General features: G+C 45.7%; 1 protein-coding gene across 3 annotated transcripts; it reads right to left on the minus strand.

The window, feature by feature from the left end:
* Positions 1–1857: 1857 nt before the first annotated feature.
* Positions 1858–20974, minus strand: HHIPL2 (HHIP like 2). 3 transcript variants are annotated; one of them, XM_032872966.1, is made up of 7 exons: positions 20632–20974; positions 16546–17198; positions 15629–15772; positions 12710–13041; positions 11547–11673; positions 6206–6351; positions 1858–1987 (listed from the first exon to the last, which is right to left on the minus strand). In XM_032872966.1, the coding sequence occupies exons 1-7, from the start codon at positions 20950–20952 to the stop codon at positions 1902–1904; spliced, it is 1809 nt and encodes a 602-aa protein (XP_032728857.1). In that variant the 5' UTR covers positions 20953–20974; the 3' UTR covers positions 1858–1901. The 3 variants fall into 3 exon arrangements, with proteins under 3 accessions (XP_032728857.1, XP_032728858.1, XP_032728859.1); XM_032872967.1 differs by having other exon boundaries at positions 1911–1987; positions 6206–6332; XM_032872968.1 differs by lacking the exons at positions 1858–1987; positions 11547–11673 and having other exon boundaries at positions 6253–6332.
* Between the last annotated feature and the right edge of the window lie 5791 nt (positions 20975–26765).

Raw genomic sequence — 26765 nt, forward strand, 5'->3', positions numbered from 1 at the left:
GAACCCCCGAGAACACGGAAACCAGGAGCCTACTGCCCCAGGGAGCAGCACCGGGCCAGGCCCCTGAGCCCTGACCCACACGCAGCAGTGCCCAATGGCTGAATGTTGTCTGAACACCCGCCTCCCCGCATAGGACGAGTGTAGCCGCACAGGGAACTCTGTCTTCAAGCTAATTTTGGGGGGAGACTTGCTTGGGGCAGAATCCAGAGATAAATCCACGCACTGCCCCAGGCCCTCAGGCTGGATCCGCTGCATCTCCCTCCCAGGAGAGTGAGGACCACATGTTTGACACCCTCACAGATGGGAAGCTGTCCTGTGGCCGTTGTCTGGGCAGCTGGTTAGCCTCTGAGAGAGGCCGGCAGAAGAGCAGAAGTCAAGGGTATGGAACCCACCAACTGAGTAAATATTGCCACAGAATTCCAGCAAGGGTCGGGACGAGACACTAAGAAACCAGTCTGAGGTATTTGCCTAGACCCTCCTACACTGTTGGTGGGAATGCAGGCTGGTGCAGCCACTCTGGAAAACAGCATGGAGGGTTCTCAAGAAGTCGAAAATAGAGCTACCCTGCGATCCAGCAATCGCACTACTGGGTATTTAGCCCAAAGATACAAATGTAGTGATCTGAAGGGGCACCTGTACCCCAGTGTTCATAGCAGCAATGTCCACAATAGCCAAACTATGGAAAGAGCCCGGATGTCCATTGACAGATGAATGGATAAAGAAGATGTGGTATAGGGGCGCCTGGGTGGCTCAGTGGGTTAAGGCCTCTGCCTTCGGCTCGGGTCATGATCCCAGTGTCCTGGGATCGAGCCCCACATCGGGCTCTCTGCTCAGCGGGGAGCCTGCTTCCCTTCCTCTCTCTCTGCCTGCCTCTCTGCCTACTTGTGATCTCTGTCTGTCAAATAAATAAATAAAATTTAAAAAAAAAAGATGTGGTGTATATATACAATGGAATATTACCCAACCATCAAAAAAATGAAATCTTGCCATCTTGCAATGACATGGATAGAACTAGAAGGTATTATACTGAGGGAAATAAGTCAATCATAGAAAGACAATTATCATATGGTCTCACTCACATGTGGAATCTAAGAAACAAAACAGGAGCACAGGGGAAGGGACGGAAAAATAAAACAAGAAGAAATCAGACAAGAAGACAAACTTTAAGAGACTCTTAACGCTAGGAAACAAACTGAGGGTTACTGGAGGGGAGGTGGGCGGGGGGATGGGGTAACTGAGTGGTGGGCATTAAGGAGAGCACATGGTGTGATGAGCACTGGGTATATGTAAAACTGATGAATCACTGAACTCTACCTCTGAAACTAATAATATACTTATATGTTAATTAATTGAATTTAAATTTAAAATGTTCAAAAAATTAAAAATATATTAAAAAATAAATAAATTGTCCCAGATTTGGTCAGTAGGATCCCTTCAAAATTTGTACCTACAGAAGAAAATAATCACAATAATATTAAAAATAAATACATAAATAAGATATTTGCCCAGGACCTTGAGATCTCAACCAAACCCAGGGGAGAGGGCAACAGCACTTACTCAGGTGGTCAGAACTATACACCCATTGTCAGATGATCCCAGACAGAAGTTTCCAGAAGCATATTAAAAAACAAAAATAAACAGGATCCAAAGGTCTAGACTAGTCATCCAAGAATGGCTCAAGTTCCTCATTTCACACCACAAGAGATCATTTCCCAAATTTTTTGTAATTCCTAGACACATTGCCCTCTACATTTATTTGCCCAATCTGCTTTTTATCTAAAGCAAAGATTTGCTTCGTTGATAATTTCTGGTAACTCCTGGGGAGTCAGGACTATTTTCACAGTCTGCCATGAAGATAAGGGCTGATACGGATGCACCTAAGAACAAAATGAGACCAAAGCTCACCTCGATGGGTCAACAAATTTGTAAATCGATCCGTGCGGTGCATAGGCGCTGGGGTAGGCAGTGGCCAGGAAGTAGAGCTCCCCTGAGGAAACAGGACAGGCCATCAGTAGGATGGCGGAGATACAGAGCTGGATGCACAGAAAACCCTCGACATGGGGTTAGAGCCCTGAAATGCAGTGAGCCGCAGGAAGGGAGCCCCAGGAAGAGAACCCCAGAACCCCAACTGACAGCTCGGCCCTCACTGTGAGGACTGTGAACCCCTTAAGGAGAAAACCCTTCTCTGATCCCCAAAGACTAGCTCAGAGTGCACCCAAAAGACGTGCATTTCTGTTTACATTCAGTGAACCAAACCGGCTTCCCTTTATCATCTCTGCTCTAAGAAACTTCACCTTAACGAATCTCCATTTCCTCCTCCACCTCTTGACTACTACTAAGGATTCTCTGAGAAACCCTGAAATAGCCATTGACAGGTTAAGGACCATTTATCTGTCACTTTCTGTTGCCCCCTCTTGAGTCCACTGCACCAACCCCCACTGCCCCCCTCCCGCTCGCTTCTCCCTCCAGCTGCACCTTCCTTCCTCGGTCCTTGGGTCCTCCGTTTCCCCTGACCCCCCATTCTTCAGAGAGTCCTCCTGGCCTTCTCCACACCTCCCAGAAATCACCTCTACCCACAGTCGAGCCCCCGCGCCTTCCAGTTCCCCCCGTTGAACACTCTCTGCTCACGGTCACTACCTCATTCCACCTCTTCTCCCGGTTACCTGCAAGGGACAGGAAAGGATGGGTTGACGAGCCCAACTTCCAGGCTGGAGCCTTCTGACTTTGAATCCTGACAACACCAGCTGCTAGCTGTGTTGTCTCAGGCAACCTCTCAACTTGTAGAACCCTCACATTATTAATTCATCTGTCAAATGGGGCTAATAATACTCACGTGATTATTAGGGATTAAGTTAGAAAGTGATGGGGCGCCTGGGTGGCTCAGGTGGTTAAGCATCCGACTCTTGGTCTCGGCTCAGGTCATGATCTCAGGGTACTGAGATGGAGCCTCACATGGGCCTCCACACTCAGCGGGGAGTCTACTTGAGGATTCTCTCCCTCCCTCTCCCCCTGCTTCTCCCCTCTCAAATAAATAAATACATTTTTTTAAATTAAAATATTATGATCAGCATTACTCTTACCTTCTTACCTCTTCACGCCATAATACTTATGCCACCACACTGAACTGAGCTCACTTGTTGTATGCTCTCCCTCAACCTCATGGAAGTAAATGTCTACTAAACTGGTAACTGGAAAAGCCTAGAACTTCAGACAGCTTGGAGTGATTCTACAACCTTCTTCCTTGAATTAGTGGAGGACAGTGACCCATGTTTGTCCTGTGCCGAATGTGAGGCCTCCGGTCTTCATGAAGCCCCCACGTACAGCCTCCTAATAAACTCTGGATTTTGGGTCCTCACCAACTATATCGTCACCTTGCTCTGTAAGGGGTCTGAGGCATTAGGATGCACCCCACCCTAGAGCCGGTTTGCCTCGTCTGATTGGAAAGCCCAGGCACTGTCCATTTGATAAAAAGAGGGGTCTACCAAGCGTCTGCATGTCAATGGGGTGACATCATGCAGGAGCCCCTCTAGACCATGCAAAGAATTCCTGCTCTAATTGAAAACCCCACACTATGGCATAGTCCCTCCACAACACCAGTTTATGTGAATTACATGGCCTAAACATGCCATAGACTTCCCATTGTATTTTTAGGGGAAAGCAATGCTAGAAGTGAATTTCATGTGTCATGTCCAACTGACAATTTTAAAAATATATTTGAGGACCAAAAACGACTACCCCCAAAATCTGTAATATGCCATGCCAAACAAAACGCAGGCGACGTAAACTTAGTGCAAGCATTAGTACTTGGACCAGCCCTCTTGAGAATGTGACTGACATTCAGGAATCCAACCCATGAGGACCCACTCAGCAAGGGGCGGCCCCACCTCCTGCCCCGCCCTCCGCAGTCACTTCTTTATGCCGGCTGTCAGCTAGAAAACCTGGAATTACATCGCAGTACTGGAGGTTCAACCAAAAAGGACGTGTCTACAGCGTGGTGAGTGATAACAAAATAATGAAATACTCAGATCTAAAAATATGTCCTTAAGTGGGAAAGGCTAGGACACAAGCAGAAAATCTGAATTACTCCACGCAAGCAACCAACATGGGAAGACCAAGCAACGTGGGAAGAAAATAACTTGCCTCAGGACACCTGGGTGGCTCAGTTGGTTAAGCATCTGCCTTCGACTCAGGTCATGATCCCAGGGTCCTAGGATCGAGCCCTACCTCGGGGGCGGGGGGGTGGGGGGGAGGCCCTGCTCAGCGGGGAGCCTGCTTCTCCCTCTCCCTCTCCCTCTGCCCTTCTCCTGCTTATGCGCGCTCGCTCTCTCTCTCTCCCTCTCTCAAATAAATAAATAAAATCTTTAAAAGAAAAGAACTAGTCTTGAAAACAGCCTTCCTCACTTTAGGGCCATTTTGGGAAGTCTGGCTTGGGAACAACACCCTGGCAGGTCCACTTGATAAAATTCAGCCAAGGACACTCAGTCTTGTTGGCCAGACATACTGACTGGTACTTAAAAGCTGCCTGTTTTCTCCGGTGAGAAGCCGACAGGCACAGCAAACCAAACCACCCAAGCCAAGGTTTCCGAAGCCTTCTGAGAAGGAGCAAGCGGCAGAAGACAACAGCCCAGGATCCCCGGGGAAGACCCACCTCCAGGGCTCCAGCCTCCAGGCAGAGCAAGCTCCAGCCACCTGGGGGCCCCAGCCTGGAGGGGCTCTGGCAGGGAAGACACCCAACCAGGCCTCGGGCTTTCCCGTCATCCTCCTTTCACAGAGCACCATCCTGCCAGCCTGTGATTTCTCTCCGTTTTTATATGTTTAGACTTCCAATTTGGAACTCACTTAGACTTTCTCTATTGAGAATGCTTGAATTCTCTCAAATATCCTCCATTCCTCTAAAACATTCATCTCAAACGATAAGCTAGGAAAAGGTCCAAGAGCTGACTGGATTTCCGTATGTCTTGCTCAAGTGAAGGTTTGGCACAGTCACCCCATGACTCAGAACGGAAAGAAGCCCCTAAGGAAACTAAGGAAACCTTCAAGGCTCTGGTTCACCCTCACAGAGAAGCCCAGGTCTGGAAGGGGCCCTGAGAGACCCTGTCGTTCTCTTCCGAGACCCCAAGCGTGGCTAGATGCGGTGCCAAATACCCAAATACCAAAGAGATCACAGGCCCTGTCCTCCTCACCAAAAAAAAAAAAAAAAGAATATTATCTTTCAAAATGTAACCAACTTAAGTAAAGCTGAAATTAAAAATCCATTTTCTGGTTACAGAATTTGAGGCAAGTTAGCAGAGGAGAGTCTCTGTCTGTCTCTCATACACACACACGCTTTGCTTTGCTGACACCCTTAATAAACACCTCATCTGTCTAGCAAATAGCCTCCCACTGAGCTGTCTACCCTTCTAACAGAGATCTCTCAGGGAAGAAATTCTCCCTGGCTCACTCACTCCCAGCACTAGCCTCACAGACTCCGGCAGGGTGAGGAAAGGCCCAGTGAGGAGCTGATCACCAGAGGCCTCCCTCCCAGGCAGCACCAGGAGGGTAAACACCAGCGTCCAGCATATCTGCCCCACTACTGGCCCCACCCACGTTCCCGTGATCGCAGATCAGAATCCAGTCAGGGAGGAGGACATGAATCTCCTTCACGGTCAAAAGACCGAAAGACCAAAGTATAGACCCTGATTTGTCCCACACAGTGAGGTGTGGGCCTCGGTCAAGAAAGGGGTAGGTTGGCATATTCCGTCTGTTGCCTCAATGGCGAAATAAGCATAATCATTACATCACAGGGACGCTGTAACTATTAAATAACATAAAAAATGTAAAGTGCTTAGAACAGTATCCAGGACATTCTAAAAGCTGACTACGGGGCCCCTGGGAGACTCAGTCAATTAGGCATCCAACTCTTGATTTTGGCTCAGGTCATGATCTCAGGGTCGTGAGATCGGTCCCGAATTGGGACTCTGTGCTGAGTGTGGAGTCTGCTTAAGATTCTCTCTCTCTTTCTCTCTCTCCTCTCCCTCTGCCCCTCTCTGCTGTACATTTTCCCTCTGTCTTAAAAAAAAAAAATTAAAAGGTAGTAAAAATAGAAGTGTAGTTGTTATTTAAATAATAGTTAAAGAGTAATTTTTATAACAAATGTTGGTCCACAATGCCTGTGATGATTTAAGTTCCAAAAAGCAGAAACAGCATAACCCTGGGCATTTGTTACCTGCTTCGTCTTCAGCAAAAGAGATGATAAACTTGCTGTGGGTGCTGATCAGCCCTGGGAAGGCACAGGACGCAGTGTTGCCAAGGCAAATGTCCCGTTTCTTCCATTTCTTGGTTTTCCTATCTTCCTGCAAAGCCATAAGTCGACTAGATGAAAAATAAAACCTTTATTATAGGAATCCATATTTTCACCTTGCAAGATATTCTTCCTCCTTCCCTAGGAGATCAACACCTAGCCTCTCCTAGGAATCAAAAAGCTGCTTCAGAGATACCTGGGTCACCCGCTATCCCTAGCTGGAGCAGCTCATCTTCTATCATAAGAGGAGTCTGGGGCCCCGAGAAGGTTGCACCGCTACAAAAAACTAATCCAATTTCTATTAGTTTGTGACCTTTGGCTACGTCTTCAACGGCTATGCCTCAGTTCCCTCATCTGTAAAGTGAATTTACTGTGTACCAAAGTTGCAAAGGTTAAGTAAGATACTATACGTGAATAACTCCCCGGGGTGCCTGGGACACAGTAAGGACCCCAAAACTGGGAGCTGCTTTTGTTACTATGTCTCTGTAGTCATCTGTCTGACCTAAAAGCAGGTTTTTAGAATAAAAAGAAAAGGAAGATGGGTCAACTAGGGTGTCATATGAAACTCTTTTTTTCATATGAAACATTTGATAGATTCAAAGATGCTCAATCCCAGTGATTCTGGTGCATGGGCTTTGACTAAGAATCACTGAATAGCAACTAAGTGATACGTAAGGAGATGGTGGGAACTGTGGGAAAAACAAAGAACCATTAAATCCCAAAGACCTGACAAGTGATGATAAAGGAACTGACCAATTACTGGCTGTTCCCCATCTCTGGAACCAAGTATTGCAGTATGAAAATACTACTATCCTTTCTGACAAAGATGGGGTAATTTTACCCTCACACCTTAAACAGTCGAAAACCTAGATAATATAGAGTGACAATTTTTAAAAGACACTGGGAATCAGCCAATGAAGGACTACATTTCGTAACACATGGGAAACAAACAAGGTAAATCCTAAAATTTTCCCAGCTTACTACCTTGAGTAAGTTTCCAGCACAAGGAAGGAAAACACAGGCAGAACCAGCAGACTCCTTAAGCTGAAAAGATAGGGATGAGAGTCCAGGAAGACCTATGGAGGAAGAGTCTGGCAGGACAGAATTTGGAGAGAAGAGGGGGGTACAGAGAATAGGCCCCAGAGAGCTGCAAAGTATCTCCCTTGAGTATCCATCACTGCACTTAACAGCACATATATGTGAGGGAACCACCCAAATCAGGGGAAAGAATTAGAAAGGAAAGTACTTGGCACTTACTCAGGGTCAGGCATAGTGTAAAGATAATTCACAGAGCATTGGGAAGAGTTTCTAGCAAAGTTCTGCTTCAGAATTATCTACACGAAAAGGAAAAAAGAGGATGGGGAAACAAAAACTAATTGAAAAAAATTATAGCCAAGATTTTTCCAGATTTGATGTAAGCTATAAACTCACAAATCTAATTAGTGCAACCAAAATCCAAGCACAAAAAAAAAATGACAAAAACTACACCAACACATATCATAATGAAATTCCACAAAACCAATGATAAAATCTCAAAAATGGCCAGAGGAAACCTAACATGATAGATATGGAGGAACAAATATAAGGATGACGGCAGATTTCTCATTGGAATTAAGGCCAAGCAGAAGATAAGGGACAATATTTTTAAAGAATTAAAGAAAGAGTATGTCAACATAGACTTCTATACTTAGTGAAAATATTTTTCAAAAAGGAAGGGGGAAAAAGGACAACAAAAGCAGAAAGAATTCATCACCAATGAATCCATTTTTCAAAAAATAGTAAAGGAAGTTGTTCAAGCATTAAAAAAAATGGCATCCCCAGAAGGAAATATGCACAAAGTAATGAGGAGTATTAAAAATGGAAACTATATTTGTTTCTTACCACCACTGTAATATATCACCACAACCTGGCGGCTTAAAACAACCCACACTTACTCTCTTACAGTTTTGGAGGCCAACATCCTGAAATGGTTTCCACTGGGTCAAAATCAAGGTGTTGTCAGGGCTGTGCTCCCTTCAGAGGCTCTAGAAGAGAATCAATTTCCTTGCCTCTTCCAGCTTCCAATGGTTATCCTCATGTCTTGACTCATGGGCTCACCATACCGCTTCTGTTATTACCCTGACTTCTATCTCTTCCGTCTTCAAATTTCCCTCTACCTCCTTCTTCCAACCATATTTTGTGAGTATATTTAGGACCCACCTAGATAATCCAGGGTCATCTTCCAAATCAAACACAGTCTTTTTGTGACCACAATCAAACTAAATTATAAATCAATAGCACAAAGACCTCAGGAAAACTTCAGATATTTGGAAACTAACACACTTCAAACCAACTTGTGAGAAGGTACGTCAAAAGGGAAATTAGAAAATATTTTTAACTGAATGAAAATGAAAACACAATATATCAAACTTTACGGGATCCCGTTAAAGCAGGACTTGAGGAGAAATTCAGAACACTAAACTTATGTATTAGAAAAAAATGACAGTCTCAAGGCACTTGGGTGGCTCAGCTGCTTAGGCATCCAACTCTTGCTTTCAGCTCAGGTCATGATCTTACAAGTTGTGGGATCAAAGCCCTGTGTAGGGCTTCTCGCTCAGCCGGGAGTCTGCTTAAAAGATTCTCTTCCTCTGCCCCTTGCTCACTCTGTCTCTCTAAAATAAATAAATCTTTTAAAAAAAACAAAAAAAAAGTAAGGAAAAGATGACAGTCTCATCTCAGTGACCATAGTTTCCATCCTGAAGTGGCATAATGTTATTTGAATATGGACTTGGATTAGCTGTAAATGTATATTGCAAACTCTAGGCAACCAATGAAAAATTTAAAAAAAAGTATAACTGATATGCTAAAAAAGGGAAGAAAATGGAATCACATAGATTGTTCAGTTAAATCCACAAAAGGCAGAAAAAGAGTGGAAGACAAAAATAGAATAAAGAATAAAGGCAACAAATAGAAAGCAGTAAAAAATATGGTAGATATTAATCCAACTATGTCCATAACTACGCGGAATGTTAATGATCTGAATGCACCAATTAGAAGACAGAAGAAATAATGGGGCACCTGGGTGGCTCAGTTGGTTAAACCTCGACTCTTGATTTTGTCTCAGATCATGATCTCACAGTCCTGAGATAGAGCCCCAAGTCAGCCTAAACACAGCATGGAGGCTGCTTGTCCCTCTCCCTCTTCTCCTTCCCCTGCTCTCTCTCTCAATATCTCTCAAATAAATGAAAAAATAAAATATTTTTTAATCTTTTTTTAAAAGATTTTATTTATTTATTTGACAGAGAGAGAGATCACAAGTAGGCAGAGAGGCAGGCACAGAGAAAGGAGGAAGCAGGCTCCCTGCTGAGCAGAGAGCCCGATGCGGGCCTTGATCCCTAGACCCTGGGATCATGACCTGAGCCCAAAGAAGAGGCTTAACCCACTGAGCAACCCAGGCGCCCTGAATAAATAAAATCTTTAACAAAAAAAGAAGACCAAAGAAATCACCAGATGAGACACAACTATATGTTTTCTATAAGAAAACTTTAGGCCTTGATGACTTCACCTGGAAGAAACATATAAAGAAGAAATAAAACCTATTTTAACAAACTCTTCTGGACAACTGAAGAGGAGGAGACACTCTCCAGCTCATTCTAATAAACCCTGCATTATCCTGACGCCAAAATCTGGCAAAGATATTCCAAGAAAGAAATCTCTTTCGTGAACACAGATGCAAAATTTTCCAACAACCTGTTAGCAAATCCAATCCAACAATATATTAAAAGGAAAATACATCATGACCAAATGGTATTTATTCCAGAAATCCAAGACTGCTTCAATGATTTAAAAAAAAAAAAGCAATCAATGTAATTCACTATATTAAAAACTAAAAATGAGAAAACCACATGATTCTCTCACAAGATGCAAAGATGCATTTGTATCATGCATTTTGCATTTGTATTTGCAAAACATAACATCCAGCCTTAATACAAATTCTCGGTGAACTAGGAATGGAAGGAAAACTTCTTCACCTAATAGATGGCATTTACAAGTACCTACAACTGACATCATACTCACTGGTTAAAAACGGAAACCTTCTAACCAACATTGTACTGAAATTTAAGAAAAAGCATTAAGTCAAGAGAATAACAATAAAAGCCTTGCAATTCAGGAAAAGAAAAAGTAAAAGTATCTATATTCATAGACAAAATGATCTTCTTCATAGAAAATCCAATAGAATCTACACACACACACACACACACACACACACACACATACAAACCAATTGAGCTAATAAGAGTTTGACAAGGGGGCACGTAGGTGGCTCAATCGTGAAGTGTCTGCCTTCGGCTCAGGTCATGATCCCAGGGTCCTGGGATCGAGCCCCACATCAGACTCCCTGCTCAGCACGAAGTCTGCTTCTCCCTCTCCCTCTGCTTGAGTTCCCTCTCATTGTCTCTCTCTGTCAAATAAATAAATAAAATCTTAAAAAAAAAAGTTTGACAAGGTTGCTGGACATAAGCTATACACACATACACACACACACACTTAAATATACATAATAAATATATAATAAATGTGTAGTAAAAAACTGGAAATAGCCAAAACAGGAGACTACCTGAATAACTGGTGTTATATTCATGCACTTGAATATTACAAAGCAATAAAAGAGAGAAGGTGATACATATGACAACAGAGATGAATCTCACTGACGTTACTGAATGAAAGAAACCATACACGTACAAAAAAAGAATGCATATACACAATTCCATTTATATTAAATTCCAGAAGCAAAATTAACGTGATGGGAGTGTTTACCTCTGGCAGACGTGTGTGTGTGTGTGTTTGTGTGAGTGTGAGTGAGAGAGAAAGGGGTGGTACTGACAAGAACAGGCAAGAAGGAACCTTCCAGAGTGATGGAAATGTTCTGCATCTTAACATAGTTACAAGTGTATATATTGTAAAACTTTATCCAACTGTGCTCTTATAGAGACTTTGTCTCGCCACATGTAGTTTTGTTTTTTGTTTTTTTTAGTATTTTATTCATTTGAGAGAGAGAGGTCACAAGTAGGCAGAGAGGCAGGCAGAGAGAGAGGGAGAAGCAGGCTCCTTGCCAAGCAGAGAGCCTGATGCGGGGCTCCATCCCAGGACCCTGAGATCATGACCTGAGACGAAGGCAGAGGTTTAACCCACTGAGCCACCCAGGTGCCCCTCGCCACATGTAGTTTGCATCTCAATAAAAATGCTGAAATAAAAGAAATGAAAGAAGATACCAATCCTTTCTTACCCACTCATGAAGTCCCCAAAGATGTAGAGGCCACTGAGATTTGGGGATTCACACCCACGGTAGACGTATCCTCCAGTGACTGACTTGCCCAATGCATGACCATAAGCATAGATTGGCAGAATGTCACCTGTCCATGAACAAAGAGAGCGTCACAGTTAAAGATTGAGACCTTCAGGTGCCTGGGTGGCTTAGTTGGTTAAGCATCCGACTCTTGATTTCGGCTCAGGTTATGATCTCGGGGGGTCCTGAGATCAAGCCCCTGTCAGACTCCACTGAACACGGAGCCTATCTGGGATTCCTTCTCCCTCTCCTGCTGCTCTCCCCCCAACCCTGCTCATGCACACACACACACTTTCTCTCTTAAAAAAAAAAAAAAAATTAGAGCTTCAATGAGGAAGATGGGGATTTTAAATGTAGCTGCCTGACTGAGTGGAGAATGCTTTCTCTCTTGGTCTTTGGAAGGACAGGCAGCCAAGAGAATCATGCTTATTTTTCTCAACACACCAACCACAATATTTGTGAGCTTCCCCTTTGACTGGCCTCTGGAAGCCGAGAGGAAGCCAAAGACTGCCCACCTGTGAGGCAGTGACCTGAGAACCCACACACCTAAGTGTATTCCCTGGGCTGACATGGCAGATTCTCAGGTTTAAGGATCTGAAAATCTTGTGAGGGTCTCTAAGACTCCTTTGCAACTTATGAGGGTCAAAAAAGATTCGGCACCACTCATAAAAAAAAAAAAAAAAAAAAAAAAAGCCTGAAAAGCACATCTTGATGGACTGTACCACTGGTTTGCATATGGAATACCATCTCAGTGGGCTGGGCAAAATGGGAATAATTGAAAAACAGAGCCACCAACTTTCCTCTGCTGGTTTTTCTCAAATTAGCCTAAAAACCCTGTGGGTAACGAATCTAAAATAGAGATTCCTCGGTCAATCCCAGTCCCCGAACCCAGCCGAGACCCAAATGCATCAGATCAACAAGCACTAACTCAACATGTTTCCGGTGCCTGTGAATGGAGGGCCAACCTGGAAGCCCGATCCCACAGGCCATAAACAAAGACCCCTGAGTGACCCGCAGGGCAGAACTCCCAGGTCATACCCCCCACCTCCACCTCCAACCCCCTCAGTCCACTCCAGAAATCACCCAGAGAACTTCTGACTTACCCAAAGAGGCATTGTGACAAAGCTTCCTGTCGTAACACTCAAACCCTTCCTTGGCCCTCCAGCCGTAGTTCCCGCCTTTCACAATGATGTCAACTTCTTCAAACCTATTTTGTCCCACGTCCCCACAGAACATCCGGCCTCGGCCCCGGCGCGTGACGGGGTCCCCTCGGTCCACGGAACAGCGCCACATGTTTCTGACTCCATAGGCATACACGGCGGGGTGGGCCCCTGGCTCGGCCACGAACGGATTGTCCGGGGGCACTCGGTAAGGCCTGCTGTCTGAGCCTGCCCTGTTCACGTCGATCCGTAACACCTTCCCCAGTAGGGAACTTCTGAAAGGAAGAACGCCGGGGAACAGGCGCAGGATAAACACGCAGAAATGGATGGCCGGATCATTGGCGAGTTTTATGTGTTCTGTTTTTGAAGCCTCCCCTTACTGTTTTCCAGAGCAGCTGCACTATTTTGCATTTCCACCAACAGTATACGAAGTTTTCTGCATCTTCAGCAACACTTGCTGTCTTTTTGTGTTTGGGTTGTTTTGGGGGAAGGGGGCGGTGGAGGGAGATAAAGAGCCATCCTAATGGATGGGAGGTGATATCTCATTGTAGTTTTGATTCACACTTCCCTGATGAGGACTGACACTTTCCATGCATCTGTTAGACATTTGTTAACCAGATGAGTAGGTTCTGGAGATCTGCTGTACGTCTGTCCCTATAATTAACAATACTGTATTTACACCTACAATTTTTGTTTACGCTTAAGATTTTTTAAGAGGGTAGAATTCATGTTAAGTGTTCAAAATTTAAATCTAAATAAAATAATGAAATATAAGATAAAATAAAATAGCACCAGACCAGACACTGCCCAGGAGGACCTACTGATAGTCAACGCCAAACAACTACTAAGAATCACATGGGAACACAGGGTTTTTTAAAGATATACACACATGTATACAAGATCTATACATAAAGTCATCTCTGTACAAGACACATAGATAGATTGACTTATGCAAAATGTTAAGACTTGGGTTGCCTGGGTGGCTCAGTCGTTAAGCGTCTGCCTTGGGCTCAGGTCATGACCCCAGGATCCTGGGATGGAGTCCCACATAGGGCTCCCTGCTCAGCGGGAGGCCTGCCTCTCCCTTTCTCACTCCCCCTGCTTGTTTTCCCTCTCTCACTGTCTCTCCCTCTCTCTCTCTGTCAAATAAATAAATAAAATCTTAACAACAACAACAAAAAAATGTTAAGACTTGCCAAGTTTTGGCTCAGGGAAAACCAGAAGGCATAAGTCTGATGGGATCCTGGCCCATACGACCCGGAGCAAACAAGTTGAAGCTCCAATTTTTTAAATGTTTTCAATGATGAGATGGTTTCTCTCAGGTTGGGTTTAATGCTAAGAATTTTTTTTTTTTTTTCATATGAAACACTCGTGAATGTACCCATCATCCTTGTAGTGAGGCCATGTTAATCTTTTCTGGAGCGTTCTGATTTTAGTATATGTGCTGCCACAGTGGGAACTAACACTATGAATTTTTAAAAGGAGTTGGTTTATTCTTCCTCACAGAGCACTGTGGTCACAGAAAGGACAGAGCTTTCAGGAAGCTCTGCCACTGACTGCGGCCTCTGGGCCTCAGTTTCCTCATTTGTAAAACAGGCTAGAGAAAGACAACCTCGCAGTGTAGTTGTGGTTTTAAGGGCTAAATGAGTTACCTTGCCTGTAGTAGGTGACTCAATTCCCAACAGTAGGCATCTGACAAATGTTAGCTCTTGATTATTTTTTTTTTTTAAGATTTCTTCATTTATTTGATTGCGGGCAGAGACGGAGGGAGAGAGACAAGCAGACTCCCCACCTGAGCCGAAATCAAGAGTCAGCCACTTAACCGACTGAGCCACCCAGGAGCCACCATTAGCTCTTGACTACTTTAACTTCAATATTTTATTATCGGGGCTAATGGCATTCAAGTGCTTGCTGTTACAAAGGACATCAGGATCATGGGCTTTGATCTAGGTCAGCCCAGACTCCCCTGGACTCTCGCACCAGCTTGTCTGAGTTTGAATTTTGGTTCTGCCACTCACTTGCTGTGTGACCTTAGGCAAGCTACTTTACTCCTCTGTGCCTCTATTTTCCCATCAGTGAAATGACTATCATAATGCCTATACTTCACAGGAGTCCTCCCTTCCATTGTATTTCTGAAGTGACTCCCATACCAGGCACTATTTGAGGTGGTGGGGACACATCAATTAACAAATGGATAAAAATCCCTGCCCTCATGGGATGTTAGAATTATGTTCTTGGGGCACCTGGGGGGCCCAGTCAGTTAAGCATCCAACTCTTGGTTTTGGCTCAGATAGTGAGATGGAGCTCCACACCAGACTCTATGGTCAGCATGGAGTCTGCCGGAGTTTCTCTCTCCCTCTGTCCCTCCCGCTCTGTCTCCCTTGCTCTCAAATAAATAAATAAACAGAATTACATTCTTCAATATACACAAAGTATTCAAAACAGTACCTGACACACAGTAAGCATTCAACATATATCATGTATTAACTATCTTCTCACACGTGTCCAGGGCCTAGCACAGAGCCCAGAGCATGGCACTCAATAACATCACTGAGTTGAACTGAAATGCGTAAGATCTTGGTGAGGTAAATACTGTCACGCTAATACATGCTGAACACTCTGAATTCGTGTCCCCATAGCACTCTGAGAGTTACACTGAGCATCTACAGTATTACTTTCCAGAATACACTGTGCCTGAAATTCACAGGACAGAAAACCAAATGTTTCTCCCACGTGCCTCAACAGAGGGGACTACGTCTTGCAGTACATGATTTGGGTTTGACGCTCCGGAGATTCCATCTCAGCAAAAACATCCCAAGGGCTCACCCTAAAGGGACAGGAGCCCAGATCCACCCAGCTTACTTGTTCTGAGCATTTCCAAACTTGCCAAAGGGATCCCCAGCCTGTCCTCCATCCCCAGTGAAAATGTACATGTAGCCATCCACACCAAAAAGAAGTTGTCCGCCATTATGATTTGAGGCTGGTTCTTCTATCTCCAAGATGACTCTGGAAGGAGAAGAAACCGTGCACTAGGTTTTGATATGAGCTAAAACTGCATCCTTTTCAGACACCCAGAAATGACTGGCCCAAGTCAGCCAAGACCTGCTTCAGAGTTTCCAAGAATCACAAAGCTTGGAGCGCTAAGACTCCCCTTGTTCCCCAGTATGACACCTTCATGGATCGTTTTTCTTTCCTGTCACGATTTCATGAGCTGTAGACACAGCCAGGTAACAATCACCCTTTTCTGGGCCTTACTCTCTTGCTCTACCAGAACTCTTAATCCCTTCCTTTGGGCAACCCAGCAGGAGTTAACCTGTCAGTTAGGTGTCCATTTCAATCCCCCAACCTCGCTGTTTGGGACAAGAGACACAAGGCAGAAAGAACAAGAAGGAAAAAAGACAGACTGGTAGGGTGGCAAGACCACAAGCTTGGAGTGACAGAATTAAGTCCTTCATCAGACCATGCATCTAGGGCTCTATGGCTTTGTGCCACAGCTTTCTGTAAGGATAATACCCATGTTCAAGGCAAAGGGCCTGGAATTCAATGACCACACAGTAATCAGAGGCCACTATTATATTTAATACGTTGATATTATCTATAATCATTTCTCAAACCCTTGTGGCTGCAAGTCTGCCATCTCCCTACTGATGACTCCTTGGTCAGTGTTATAAGCTAGTGTCTCTAAAACCAGAAACATGTCCCTTTATCATCTCAGAGGACACACTGGCATTATTTTGGAGTGCAGTACAGAGTTGCCCATTCTCATGGGCATGTCTCACCTTTCTGATCTGGGGTCAGCTTTGTTGGGATCAGACCGAGAAACCTTCATCTCACTAATCCGGATCTTTTCTACCTTCTTCTTGCCCAGACAAGAATAATAAATATAGAACTTCCGGTTGCGGCGGAATCTGGGATGAAAAGCCAACCCCAAGAAGCCTCTCTCATCCCCTACCCAGGGAGTAGTCAACACGATCTTTTTGAGGTCCAAGAAGGGCTGCTCCAGGCGGCTCCCGTCAGGCAGGTAGACCCATACCACGCCCACCTGCTCGGCCACAAAGAAGCGATGGGTGCTGTCCCCAGCGTGGACCATGGAGACCGGGTTCTTCAGCCCATTGGCCACCTCGGTTAGGCAGAGCTGCAGGCAGCCCTGCTGGTCCTCGGCCACCACACCCAGGTTGCGGTTGAGATGGTCATTCCTCAGGACATTAGGGAAGCAATAGTCCTCGTCAGGAAGGTTGAGGAGGTGGCAGAAATGGGCACCATCCTTTTCATGTGAGCCCTGCAGGTGACGGTCATTGGTCAGTAGGGAGATGGCAGAGTGACAGCTGGAATGGAATGCGGAGCAGTAGTCAGAGCAGAGGCCAGGAAGGTTCCGGAGGGGCGTCCGAGGGTTCTCAGCATCGTAGAGATGAGCGGCATAGGGCGAGCACTCCTAGGAAGAAAAAGGAAGCTTGACTGGTAGTCAGACTGGCCACGGTGAGGCTGGTCCCAATTTTTGAGCACACAGGAGGAAAATGGTCTAGGAAAGAATCAGGATTCTGAAGTTTCTATGAGCAACGACTGGTAAAGCTCTTTTCGGGGACCCCAATTTTCTGGCCAGTTAGCGCTCCTGGAAGGCAAAAAGAGGGAGCAATATTTCATGTTCACCGTACCTTCTTCAGCATTTTAACTTCGTTCTTGACACTTTAAAGTTTTAGTAAGCGATGACTTTTTTTTTTAAAGAGTATAATTTCGGGCCGTCTGGGTGAAGCACCCGGGTTAAGTGTCTGCCTTGGGCTCAGGTCAGGATCCCAGTGTCCTGGGATCCAGCCCCACATCAGCTCCCTGCTGAGAAGGAGTCTGCTTCTCCCTTTCCCTCTGCCCCACACCCAGCCGCTCATGTTCAGGAAGGCTCATATAAATAAATAAAATCTTTAAAAAAAAGAGAGAGAGAACTAATTTCCCTACCGTTCCCTTTATTATAAATGCTGTATCTCTAAGACTTTATTTCTTTTATTTTTTTTTTAAGATTTTATTTATTCACTTGAGAGAGAGCGCGGGAGAAAGACATAGCAGAAGCAGGGGGAAAGTGAGAAGCAGACTCCCTGCTGAGCTGGGAACCCGGACGCAGGGCTTGATCCCAGGACCTGGAGATCCATGACCCAAGCCGAAGGCAGATGCCCAATCATCTGAGACACCCAGGTGCCCCAAGACTTCTTTACCCAAATCCGAAGCAATGTGGCAAAAGTTTTTGTTAAATCTGGGTATTGGATACACGGTGTTAAGTATTTAATTTTCTGTGCTTCTCTGTATGTTTGAAATAGTTTATGATTCAAAATAAAATCACCAAACTAGACATGCGATGTATCACTCCCAGAGATTAGGCATCTAGTCATTTCTTCACTTACTTATAAAACTATGTAAGTGCTTCCTGTATACAAAGCAAGACGCTGGGAGTTAGACAAATTTGAGGCATGGCTATGGGGCCACAGTACTCTTTACACAGACACACACAGGACCCACGTGCCAAGTACCTGTTCCTCGGGGCTCCCTACACTACGACATTTTTTTGGGAGGAAAATAGATTATTGTAGGCAGACAACTACCTCCTGAGAGTAATGAAAGGCAGGCAACTGGGAATAAGTAATAAAGGGCGTTTTTAAAGGGTGCACTTTGGGGCCTCAGACAGATCCCACTGGCCCAAGAACCCCCTTTCTGATCACAGACCCTTCTGCCAGCAGTCGCCAGGGGGACCATCCCAGCCTACCTGTGTTCCCTGCCACCTAACAAGGGAAGAGCTGCATTTCTCAGATGTGCCTGAGTTCCCTGTTCACTCTTAATTCAATCCTGATGGGAGGTTGCAGAGCAAGCTCCTAGCTATTAGAAAAAAGGGAAGAAAGAATCCTTCTAGAAGATTCAGTGTCTCTCCTTGGATGGCCTGTTTCAGTTCAGGAAACCTGTCAGAGCTGCTGACAGGAAGCAAAATGAACTGGTCTGAGTCTCATCCCACTGGCCTGTCCACTCTGGAGGAGTGGAATGAAGAGGGGGGACAGAGGGGGCCGTGGAAATATAACCAGCATGGCACACGCTTAGGCAGAAATTTAGCCCGCAGAATTGCTTACACTCAATTATCTCAGGACAGCATTTCTCTATTTAAGGAAAGTAAAGCCCAGAAGAGTTTCCCGTGTGGTGTCAGACTCTGTTCTCTGCGCAGAGGACAGGGAAGGGGGCAAGATGCACTGAGGCTGTTCTAATGGGACATACACTTGGCCCAGGCCCAAAAACCATGAAGTAAATGGGTTGGTGCTGTTGGGACTCCGTCTTGGCGAGATATGATCCAAAGGGCAGAAGACTCAGAGCCTGAGCCTCTAGATTTGTGCCTCAGCACAGTCTGACCTTCGACAAGTTCTTTAAAACTCCAGACTTCTTGGAGCCCCTGGGTGGCTCAGTGGGTTAAGCCCCTGCCTTCAGCTCAGGTCATGATCTCAGGGTCTTGGGATCAAGCCCTGCATTGGGCTCCCTGCTCAGCAGGAAGCCTACTTCCCACCCCCACCTCCACCCTGCCTACTTGTGATCTCTGTCTGTCAAATAAATAAATAAAATCTTTAAAAAAACAAAAACAAAAAAACTCCGGACTCTTTAACAGTAAAATCAGGATCCTAATAACTTCCCGCAGAATCACTGCTGGGAATACACTCCGTGTTCGCGGAAAGAAAGAGGAGGGGGCTTGAGACTAAATAAATGGACTCATGTAGGTTATTCTGATTCCTCAGATCCCTCCAAGAGGAGAGCTGCTGAATTTGACTTTCGGAAACTTCTCCCAGTAGGGAAAGCAGGGGGGAGGGGAGCCCTAGGGAGGGTGGAGACAATTTCACCAGGGGGCATCTCGGAAACGAACGATCTTGGTGTTGCTCAGAAGAGCCCAGCTTCGGCCCCCCATGGTTATTCCGGAGTTAATTCTCCTGTTCCCCGCTGAGGGGTGGTGCCTGAGGTAGGAGAGTACAGCCCCGTGGAGATGCCACCCAGGTGGCTGGATTCTGTGTCGCGATCTACGGTGTGCCCTGCCCATGGAGAGAGGGGGTGGCCAGTGCGCTCGGAGCGGTGGAGGCGGGAGGGCCCAGTGGCTGCGCCGACAGGCTCAGTGGGGTCCCAGATCACAGGTCTGCCTGGACTCCCTCCTCTTCGCCTCCACACCTCATGAGAGCACCCCTTCCCGTGGCAGCCTTTCTCAGCGGCCCTCCTCCAGGGTGACTCTCCCCTGCACCCTGAACCCCTCTTCCCAGAGTTCGGTGATGGGGGATGCCTGCCAGGGATGTGGATTTTGGCCCTTGGAGAGCCTGCAGGAGCAGAACTTCTGTGAGTCACTTTCTCCCAGTGGCTTGAAGCCCTGTCAGCCCAGCTCCAGAATGCCGGGGAGAGCCCCCCCGCCGACTCTGCCACCACCATCATCACACCAGAGACCCCCTGGCACAAATGGGCCCCAGCAGGTGCCACCACTCCCTCCAAGGCCTCGGTAACCACCGCGGCTGGGCACTGCGCCCCACTCCCAGGGCAGTGCAGGAGAACTCCAGGCAATGCTGCCCAGAGAGCTCCATGGGGAACACCTATCTCTGCCTTCGGGGTAAGAAAGCCCAAGGACCAGCGGACCCCAGGGGGAGACCTCTGGTCTTCAGGTGGAAACCAAACCCAGCACCCCCTCGCTTCCATGTGCGCATCCAGAGACCAGAGTTCTATGGTGAGGCAGCTACCAGGAGAGCTTTCTAAAGGACGGGTGGCCAAGGAGCCCCACCAACCCCCTTGCCCCAGGACCCACGCCACCAAGCCCAGCACCCGCACTTTGCCAAGCTGGCTCCCTCACTACCGTGCAGGGTTTCACTCAGGCCTACCTGGCATAGGATGTCCTTAATGTAGCCCCCACACAGCTCATGGCCCCTGAGGTCAAAGTAATCCATGATGTCCCTATACCGAGTAGCGAGGCGGCGGTCCTTATGCTGGTCACAGCAGCCGAAAGACTCGTAGTCTGAGCAAAACTCGAGGTGCACCGGGGGTTGGAAGGGGGGCCCATAATCCAGGCACTGGGGGTGTCCCTGCAGCAAGCCCACCTGGTCCAACCAGAATGTGAGGCAGAGGTGGAAAATGCCAGAAGAAGTAGGGAGTCTGAGGGCCCAGCTGCTCAGAGCACCCCCAGGAGTGGATGTCTTCAGCATTTTGGGCTCTGGAAGACTCTGGCTGCCGCGTAGGCTCAGGTTGGCTCCCCTGCTGTGCTCTAGTTCCCTCCCTCCCCCCACCCTGCACTCTCTACCCCCAGGGTGTTTTCTTCCTTCCTTTTATCCCCGCCCCCAAGGAGTTCCCTGAGGTGGTTTGTGAGCGGTGCCCCTTCTGCGGTGTGAGTAGCCAAGTGCCTCCTATGAAAACAGTGAGAGGTGTCCCAGTCCCCTCCAATCCCACCTAAACATGAAGCTGGTGCAAGTTCTGACCCTTACTGCTGAGTGATTGGGGTGCATGGCTTCTTAGGAAAAAGGTTCGGTGGTGTCAATGGCAGGTCTGCTGGGATTCAAGAAAACTGCTAAGAATTCCTCGGGGTGGGGGCGGGGGAGGGGCAGGAAATTCATATTTTGTTTATAGTTTCTTCACAAGCCTGAGCTGCTGGGAGTCTCCCGGAGAGAACACATCGGATTACGGATTACATAGTCCCAGGGGTCGGAGTGTGCAAGGCGAAGACGTGAACTTTCCAGTAGTGCTGAATGGCACCGGGACTCCGGCAGGGATCTGAGAACAGGGAGGGGCAGTAGGGGGAGGCAGAGGGAGCCAGTAGGAGGAGGCACGGGGAGCCATGCGGTCCCTGTGATCTGGAGAGGGCCATCCTTGCAGTGGTAGGAAGAGAGGACATGCCATAAATCCTACATCCACAGCAGGAGTAAGAAGAAAGGAGGGAGGGTGGCCCGGGGGAAACAAGGAGTCAGCAATGGGGGCTACTGGACAGCGTCCCCAGCAATCACAGAACATCTGCGTCTTTATTTGTGCCAGCTCTATGCTCTATGCTCGCTCTCGGGGCACACCTCTGCACTTAGGATATGTTTCAACATTAGCATTTAAGAATGTGTTTCACTTTATACCTGTTCCTTGCACATAACAAGGCTTGGATCAATATTTCTTAAATGAGGGGCACCTGGGTGGCTCAGTCACTTAAGCAGCTGCTCCTGATTTTGGTTCAGGTCGTGATCTCAGGGTTGTGAGATCAAGACCCACATCAGGCTTAGCGCTGGGCATGGAGTCTGTGTGAGATTCTCTCTCCCTCTCCCTCTGCCCCTTACCCTTCTCTCAAAAAATAAAATTTAAATATATATATGTATATAATGTATTATATATATATTTATATTATACATTATATTATTTATATTATTTTATATATATTATATATGCATATATATATATTTGGAATGAGTGGATGAAGGACATGGAGTCCCGAACGCAAACAACCCCAAACCCAGACAGAGGCCTGAACTGGGCATAAGCCTGCAGAGGCATCACCTGAGTTCACTTTCCTTCTGGTACCTTCCATGGCTCTACGCCACCCTGAAATTTCCTTATGGGCAAAAATTGCCCTTTGAAATGCCCATGAAATCAAGATTCTTCTCAGCCTAGATGGGCTTCTATGGAGGGTTCCTGCTCACCACCCAGAAGAGCCTTTCCAGGCTGTCCTCAAGAGGGCACAAGGAGCCCCAGTCTAGTCAAGTGTGTGCTCACATTGCTGTGGCTTACAAAGGCCAGGTGGCACCTAAAATACAAACAAACATCATTCTTATAACTAAGGGAAAAGTCAGGAGGAGGGAGTCGTTAAGAATATTCGACAACACATCTCTGCTTTCCTATTTGTATTGTAACATCCCTAGTTGAATACTGGTTTTTAAAACATAATAACGCACCCATGAGTCACTGGTGACTGTGCTGTTTCCAGGGTACTGTTTGCTGGAAGGTTAGATAATGTCATCACTCTGGAAGCCTTGGGCAGGAGGAGTGACAAACACGATGGCCAACTGCAGCCAGCGGACTCATGCACCACGACCTTCTCGGAAATGGGAGGTAACAGCCTGACCCCATGAGGCATAAGAATCAGTGCATTCTCTCATTCCATGTGGGACCTGAAAGTACTTTTAGGTCTTTTATTGACATTTATGTCTCAGTTTTGCCTTTGCCACAAAATATACTGAGTTCAAAAGGAATGCCTGCTTCTCGGAAAATAATTCTTAATGACTGTGTTTAAAGAATTATAGCGGGGACACCTGGGTGGCCCAGGGGGTTCAGTGTCTGCCTTCGGCTCAGGTCGTGATCCCGGGGCGGGGGCAGTAAAAATCTTTTAAAAATAATAAGAAAAAATAAAGAAGTTTAGCTCAGTTTATTGAGTGCCCAACTCTTGGCTTCAGCTCAGGTCATGATCTCATGGGTCATGGGATCAAGCCCTGAGACCTGGTCCATGCTCAGAAGGGGACTTTGCTTGTCTTTCTCCCACTGCTTCTCCCCCTACTCGTGCACGCACACACACTCTCTCTCTCAATAAATAAGTAAAATTTAAAAAACAAAACAAAAAACCTTGGACATAATAATTCCTATCCACCCAGGACATATAAATTCAAATCAGATCTTAATATTTTAGGCAAAGAGGGATTTTTGAAATTACCAAGAAAAGATCAGCTAGTAGGTCCCACCAGACATACTGACACATACATTTCTGATTATTAAAAGATGCAGTATTTCAGATGGGACAACATAATATTTTCAATATAATTATATATGTGATTACATAATCATTATGCAGTTATTAATTTACCATCAATATGCTATTACCATGCACAAAGAATTATGCTGAAGGAGGAATGTTGGACAGAAAATGGATGCACAAAACACACTTTTTCAAGGAGTTTATGCTCTGAGAAGAAAGGACCAATAACACTAGGCAGATGATATGAAGGTAACAATTAGGAAGAAACTCCCCCAGGAGGGAGAGAGGGCATCAGGCTGGAGTGGCTAGGAAAATCCTCAGGAGGGTTAAGCAGGGTGCTCAGACGAGGTACAGATGGAGAAGACCAGGAAACAAGTTTTCATTGTTACGTGAGCTTTGGAGCTAAGACTGAACTACAAGTTGTTGAGACCAGACTGAGATCTGAAATCACCTGTGCTCAGTCTTGGAAGCAAACAGAACTTTAAAAAAAATACTGTATTCGTTTGCTGGGGCTGTTGTAACAAAGTATCACAAACCGGGGCTGAAACAGCAGGTGCCTCACACTTCTGAAGCCTAGAAGACAGAGGTCAAGGTGACAGCAGGGTTGGTTCCTCTCAGGGCCATGAAGAATCTGCTTACTGGTAATCTCAAACATTCCTCAGCCTGAGGATACGATACCGCAATTTCTTTGTGTTCACAGGGAATTCTGTTTGTGTGTGTGTGTGTCCAGATTTTCCCTTTTATGAGGACACAGTCATTTCGGATTAGGCCCACCTTCATGACCTTACTTTAGCTCATCTCCATAAAGACCCTACCTCCAAACAAGGTCACTACTGTGAAGGACGGGAGCTTAGGTCTTCACCGTATCTTTTTGGGAATACACAGTTCAACCCATTTCAACCCAACACGCTATTTCATATAACAAGGGCACTTTTTTTTTCTTATAAGTTTATTTTTTTAGTAATCTTTACACCCAACTTCAGGCTCAAAGTCATGACCCCGAGATCAAAGTTGCCTATGCTCTTCCAGTTGAGCCCACCAGGTACCCCTGGCAAGTGCCTTTCAAGAATATTGTTGGAAGGTTCAGGTTTGGTGTTTATTCTAGCATCATGTCATGGAATAAGACAGAAAAAGTAGAAAAAGAAGTGTTCTAGCTCACTCCCTTCCATATAGTTCAGTTTTCTCTCTTGGTTTATCTGCCTTCTCACCGTATGGAAATGAACAGGTGTGTTTGAGATTAGGGAATGTATATAACTCTCTTCATTTGTATTACAGTTGATAAAGTATTTCCTAATCTCCTTTGAACTTCACAAAAATTCTCTGAGGTAAAGGGGAAATGCTGTATTCCCAATGTACAGACAAGTGAATTACCTCAGAGATGCTCCATGAAACGTTTAGGGTCCTGCTTTGGATGAATGGGAAAAATGGCAATAAAATTTGGGTATTCTGGAACAACTGGGTGGCTTAGTCGTCTAAGTGGTTAAGCGTCTGACTCCTGATTTCGGCTCATGTCGTGGGATCGAGCCCCGCATTGGGCTCCACACTGAGCACAGAGTCTGCTTGTCCCTCTCCCTCTGCTCCTCCCCCCGCTTGCATGCTCTCTCACTCTCTCTCTAAAATAAATGAAATCTTTAAAAAAATAAAAATCAAAAAATTAAATTTAGGTGTTCTGGAATGTAGCCCAGATCTTGTACATCCCATCACGATGTATCAAAACATGAGAGCACAGCAATCACTTCTACTTGTTTATCTTCATTTGGAAAACATGTGCGCCAGACACAGCCAGCCAACTGAAGAGTATGTTGGTAAGATTATGTGAATTCTTGGTACAGGCATAAGGGGAGCTTTAAGCAGACAGCAGGCAACTGTTATCGTGGGGCTGACAGGACAGAAACTCAGATCTGCCTCTACTTGCTGAGTTAAAGCATACATCTGTATCTGTGTGGACCCACAGAGAAGGTTCTTTGGAGGACTGAAGAGAAGTGGACTTTTATTTGGTGTGTGATTATTTCTTTGGGAAGCGTGAATCTTGGATGGAGGAAGAGTTTCAAACAACAGTTTTTAAACTTTCTTTTTTCTTTTTAACTTGACTCCACGCCCACCATGGGGCTCAAACTCACAACTCCGAGATAGGGAGTCACATGCTCTAAGCACCGAGCCAGCCAGGCACCCCAAATACATTAAATTTTTTTTAAAGATTTTATTTATTCACTTGACAGAGATCACAATTAGGCAGAGAGGCAGGCGGCGGGCGGGGGCGGGGGGGGAGACAGCCTCCCCGCTGAGAAGAGAGCCCGATGTGGGGCTCGATTCCAGGACCCCAGGATCATGACCTGAGCCAAAAGCAGAGGCTTTAACCCACTGAGCCACCCAGGCACCCCTCAAATAGATTAATTTTAAAAATCAACTTAATCAGATGTTAGTCATGGGATTTGTAGACCACATCCATCAAGGGTCTGCTTATTTCCTTTTGAAATATTTAAAATACATTCTAATCCAATCCAGCCAAAAAAACCCCTTGTGCTAGAAATATGGATAAATAGCTAGATCCAAAAAGGCCACATTTACTCCTTCATTAAAGAATAGTTTGGTCTTGGGGCACCTGGGTGGCTCAGTGGGTTAGGCCTCTGCCTTCGGCTCAGGTCATGATCCCAGGGTCCTGGGATCGAGCCCTGCGTCGGGCTCTCCGCTAAGCGGGGAGCCCGCTTCCTCCTCTCTCTGCCTGCCTCTCCGCCTACCTGTGATCTCTGTCTGTCAAATAAATAAATAAAATCTTTAAAAAAAAAAAAAAAAAGAATAGTTTGGTCTTGTGTTCATTGTTCACTTTTCCTTTTTTTCTTTTGTTCATAATAACCAATGTTACCATTTATTGAGCAAAACACAACATCAAGACTCAAGCTAAACATTTTTCAGATCACCCCATTTTATAGAATAAACCTGAGGCTCAGTTAGGTGAGGTGCTTTGTTGATTCCAGACCTTTCTGACTCCATAAAGCTTATTGGTTTTTTGGTTTTATTTCTTTTTGGTGTCATTGATAAAATTCGCACACCATATAGTAAACTCATTTAAGGTGTACAATTAAATGCTTTTTAATATATTCAACAGAGGGAATTGTGAAACCATCACCCCAAATTGGGGATATTTTTCATCACCCCCAAAAGAAACCCTGTACCCTTTGGTTATCACTCCCACCTTATCTTCCCATCCACCTCCCTTCCCCTGCCCTAGGCAATCTCTAATGTACTTTCTTCCATTTCTGTAGACTTGCCTACTCTGGACATTTCATATAAATGGAATCT

The sequence above is a fragment of the Lontra canadensis genome, unplaced genomic scaffold (assembly GCF_010015895.1).
Source record: "Lontra canadensis isolate GAN:19392208 unplaced genomic scaffold, GSC_riverotter_1.0 scaffold46, whole genome shotgun sequence".
Lineage (NCBI taxonomy): Eukaryota > Metazoa > Chordata > Mammalia > Carnivora > Mustelidae > Lontra > Lontra canadensis.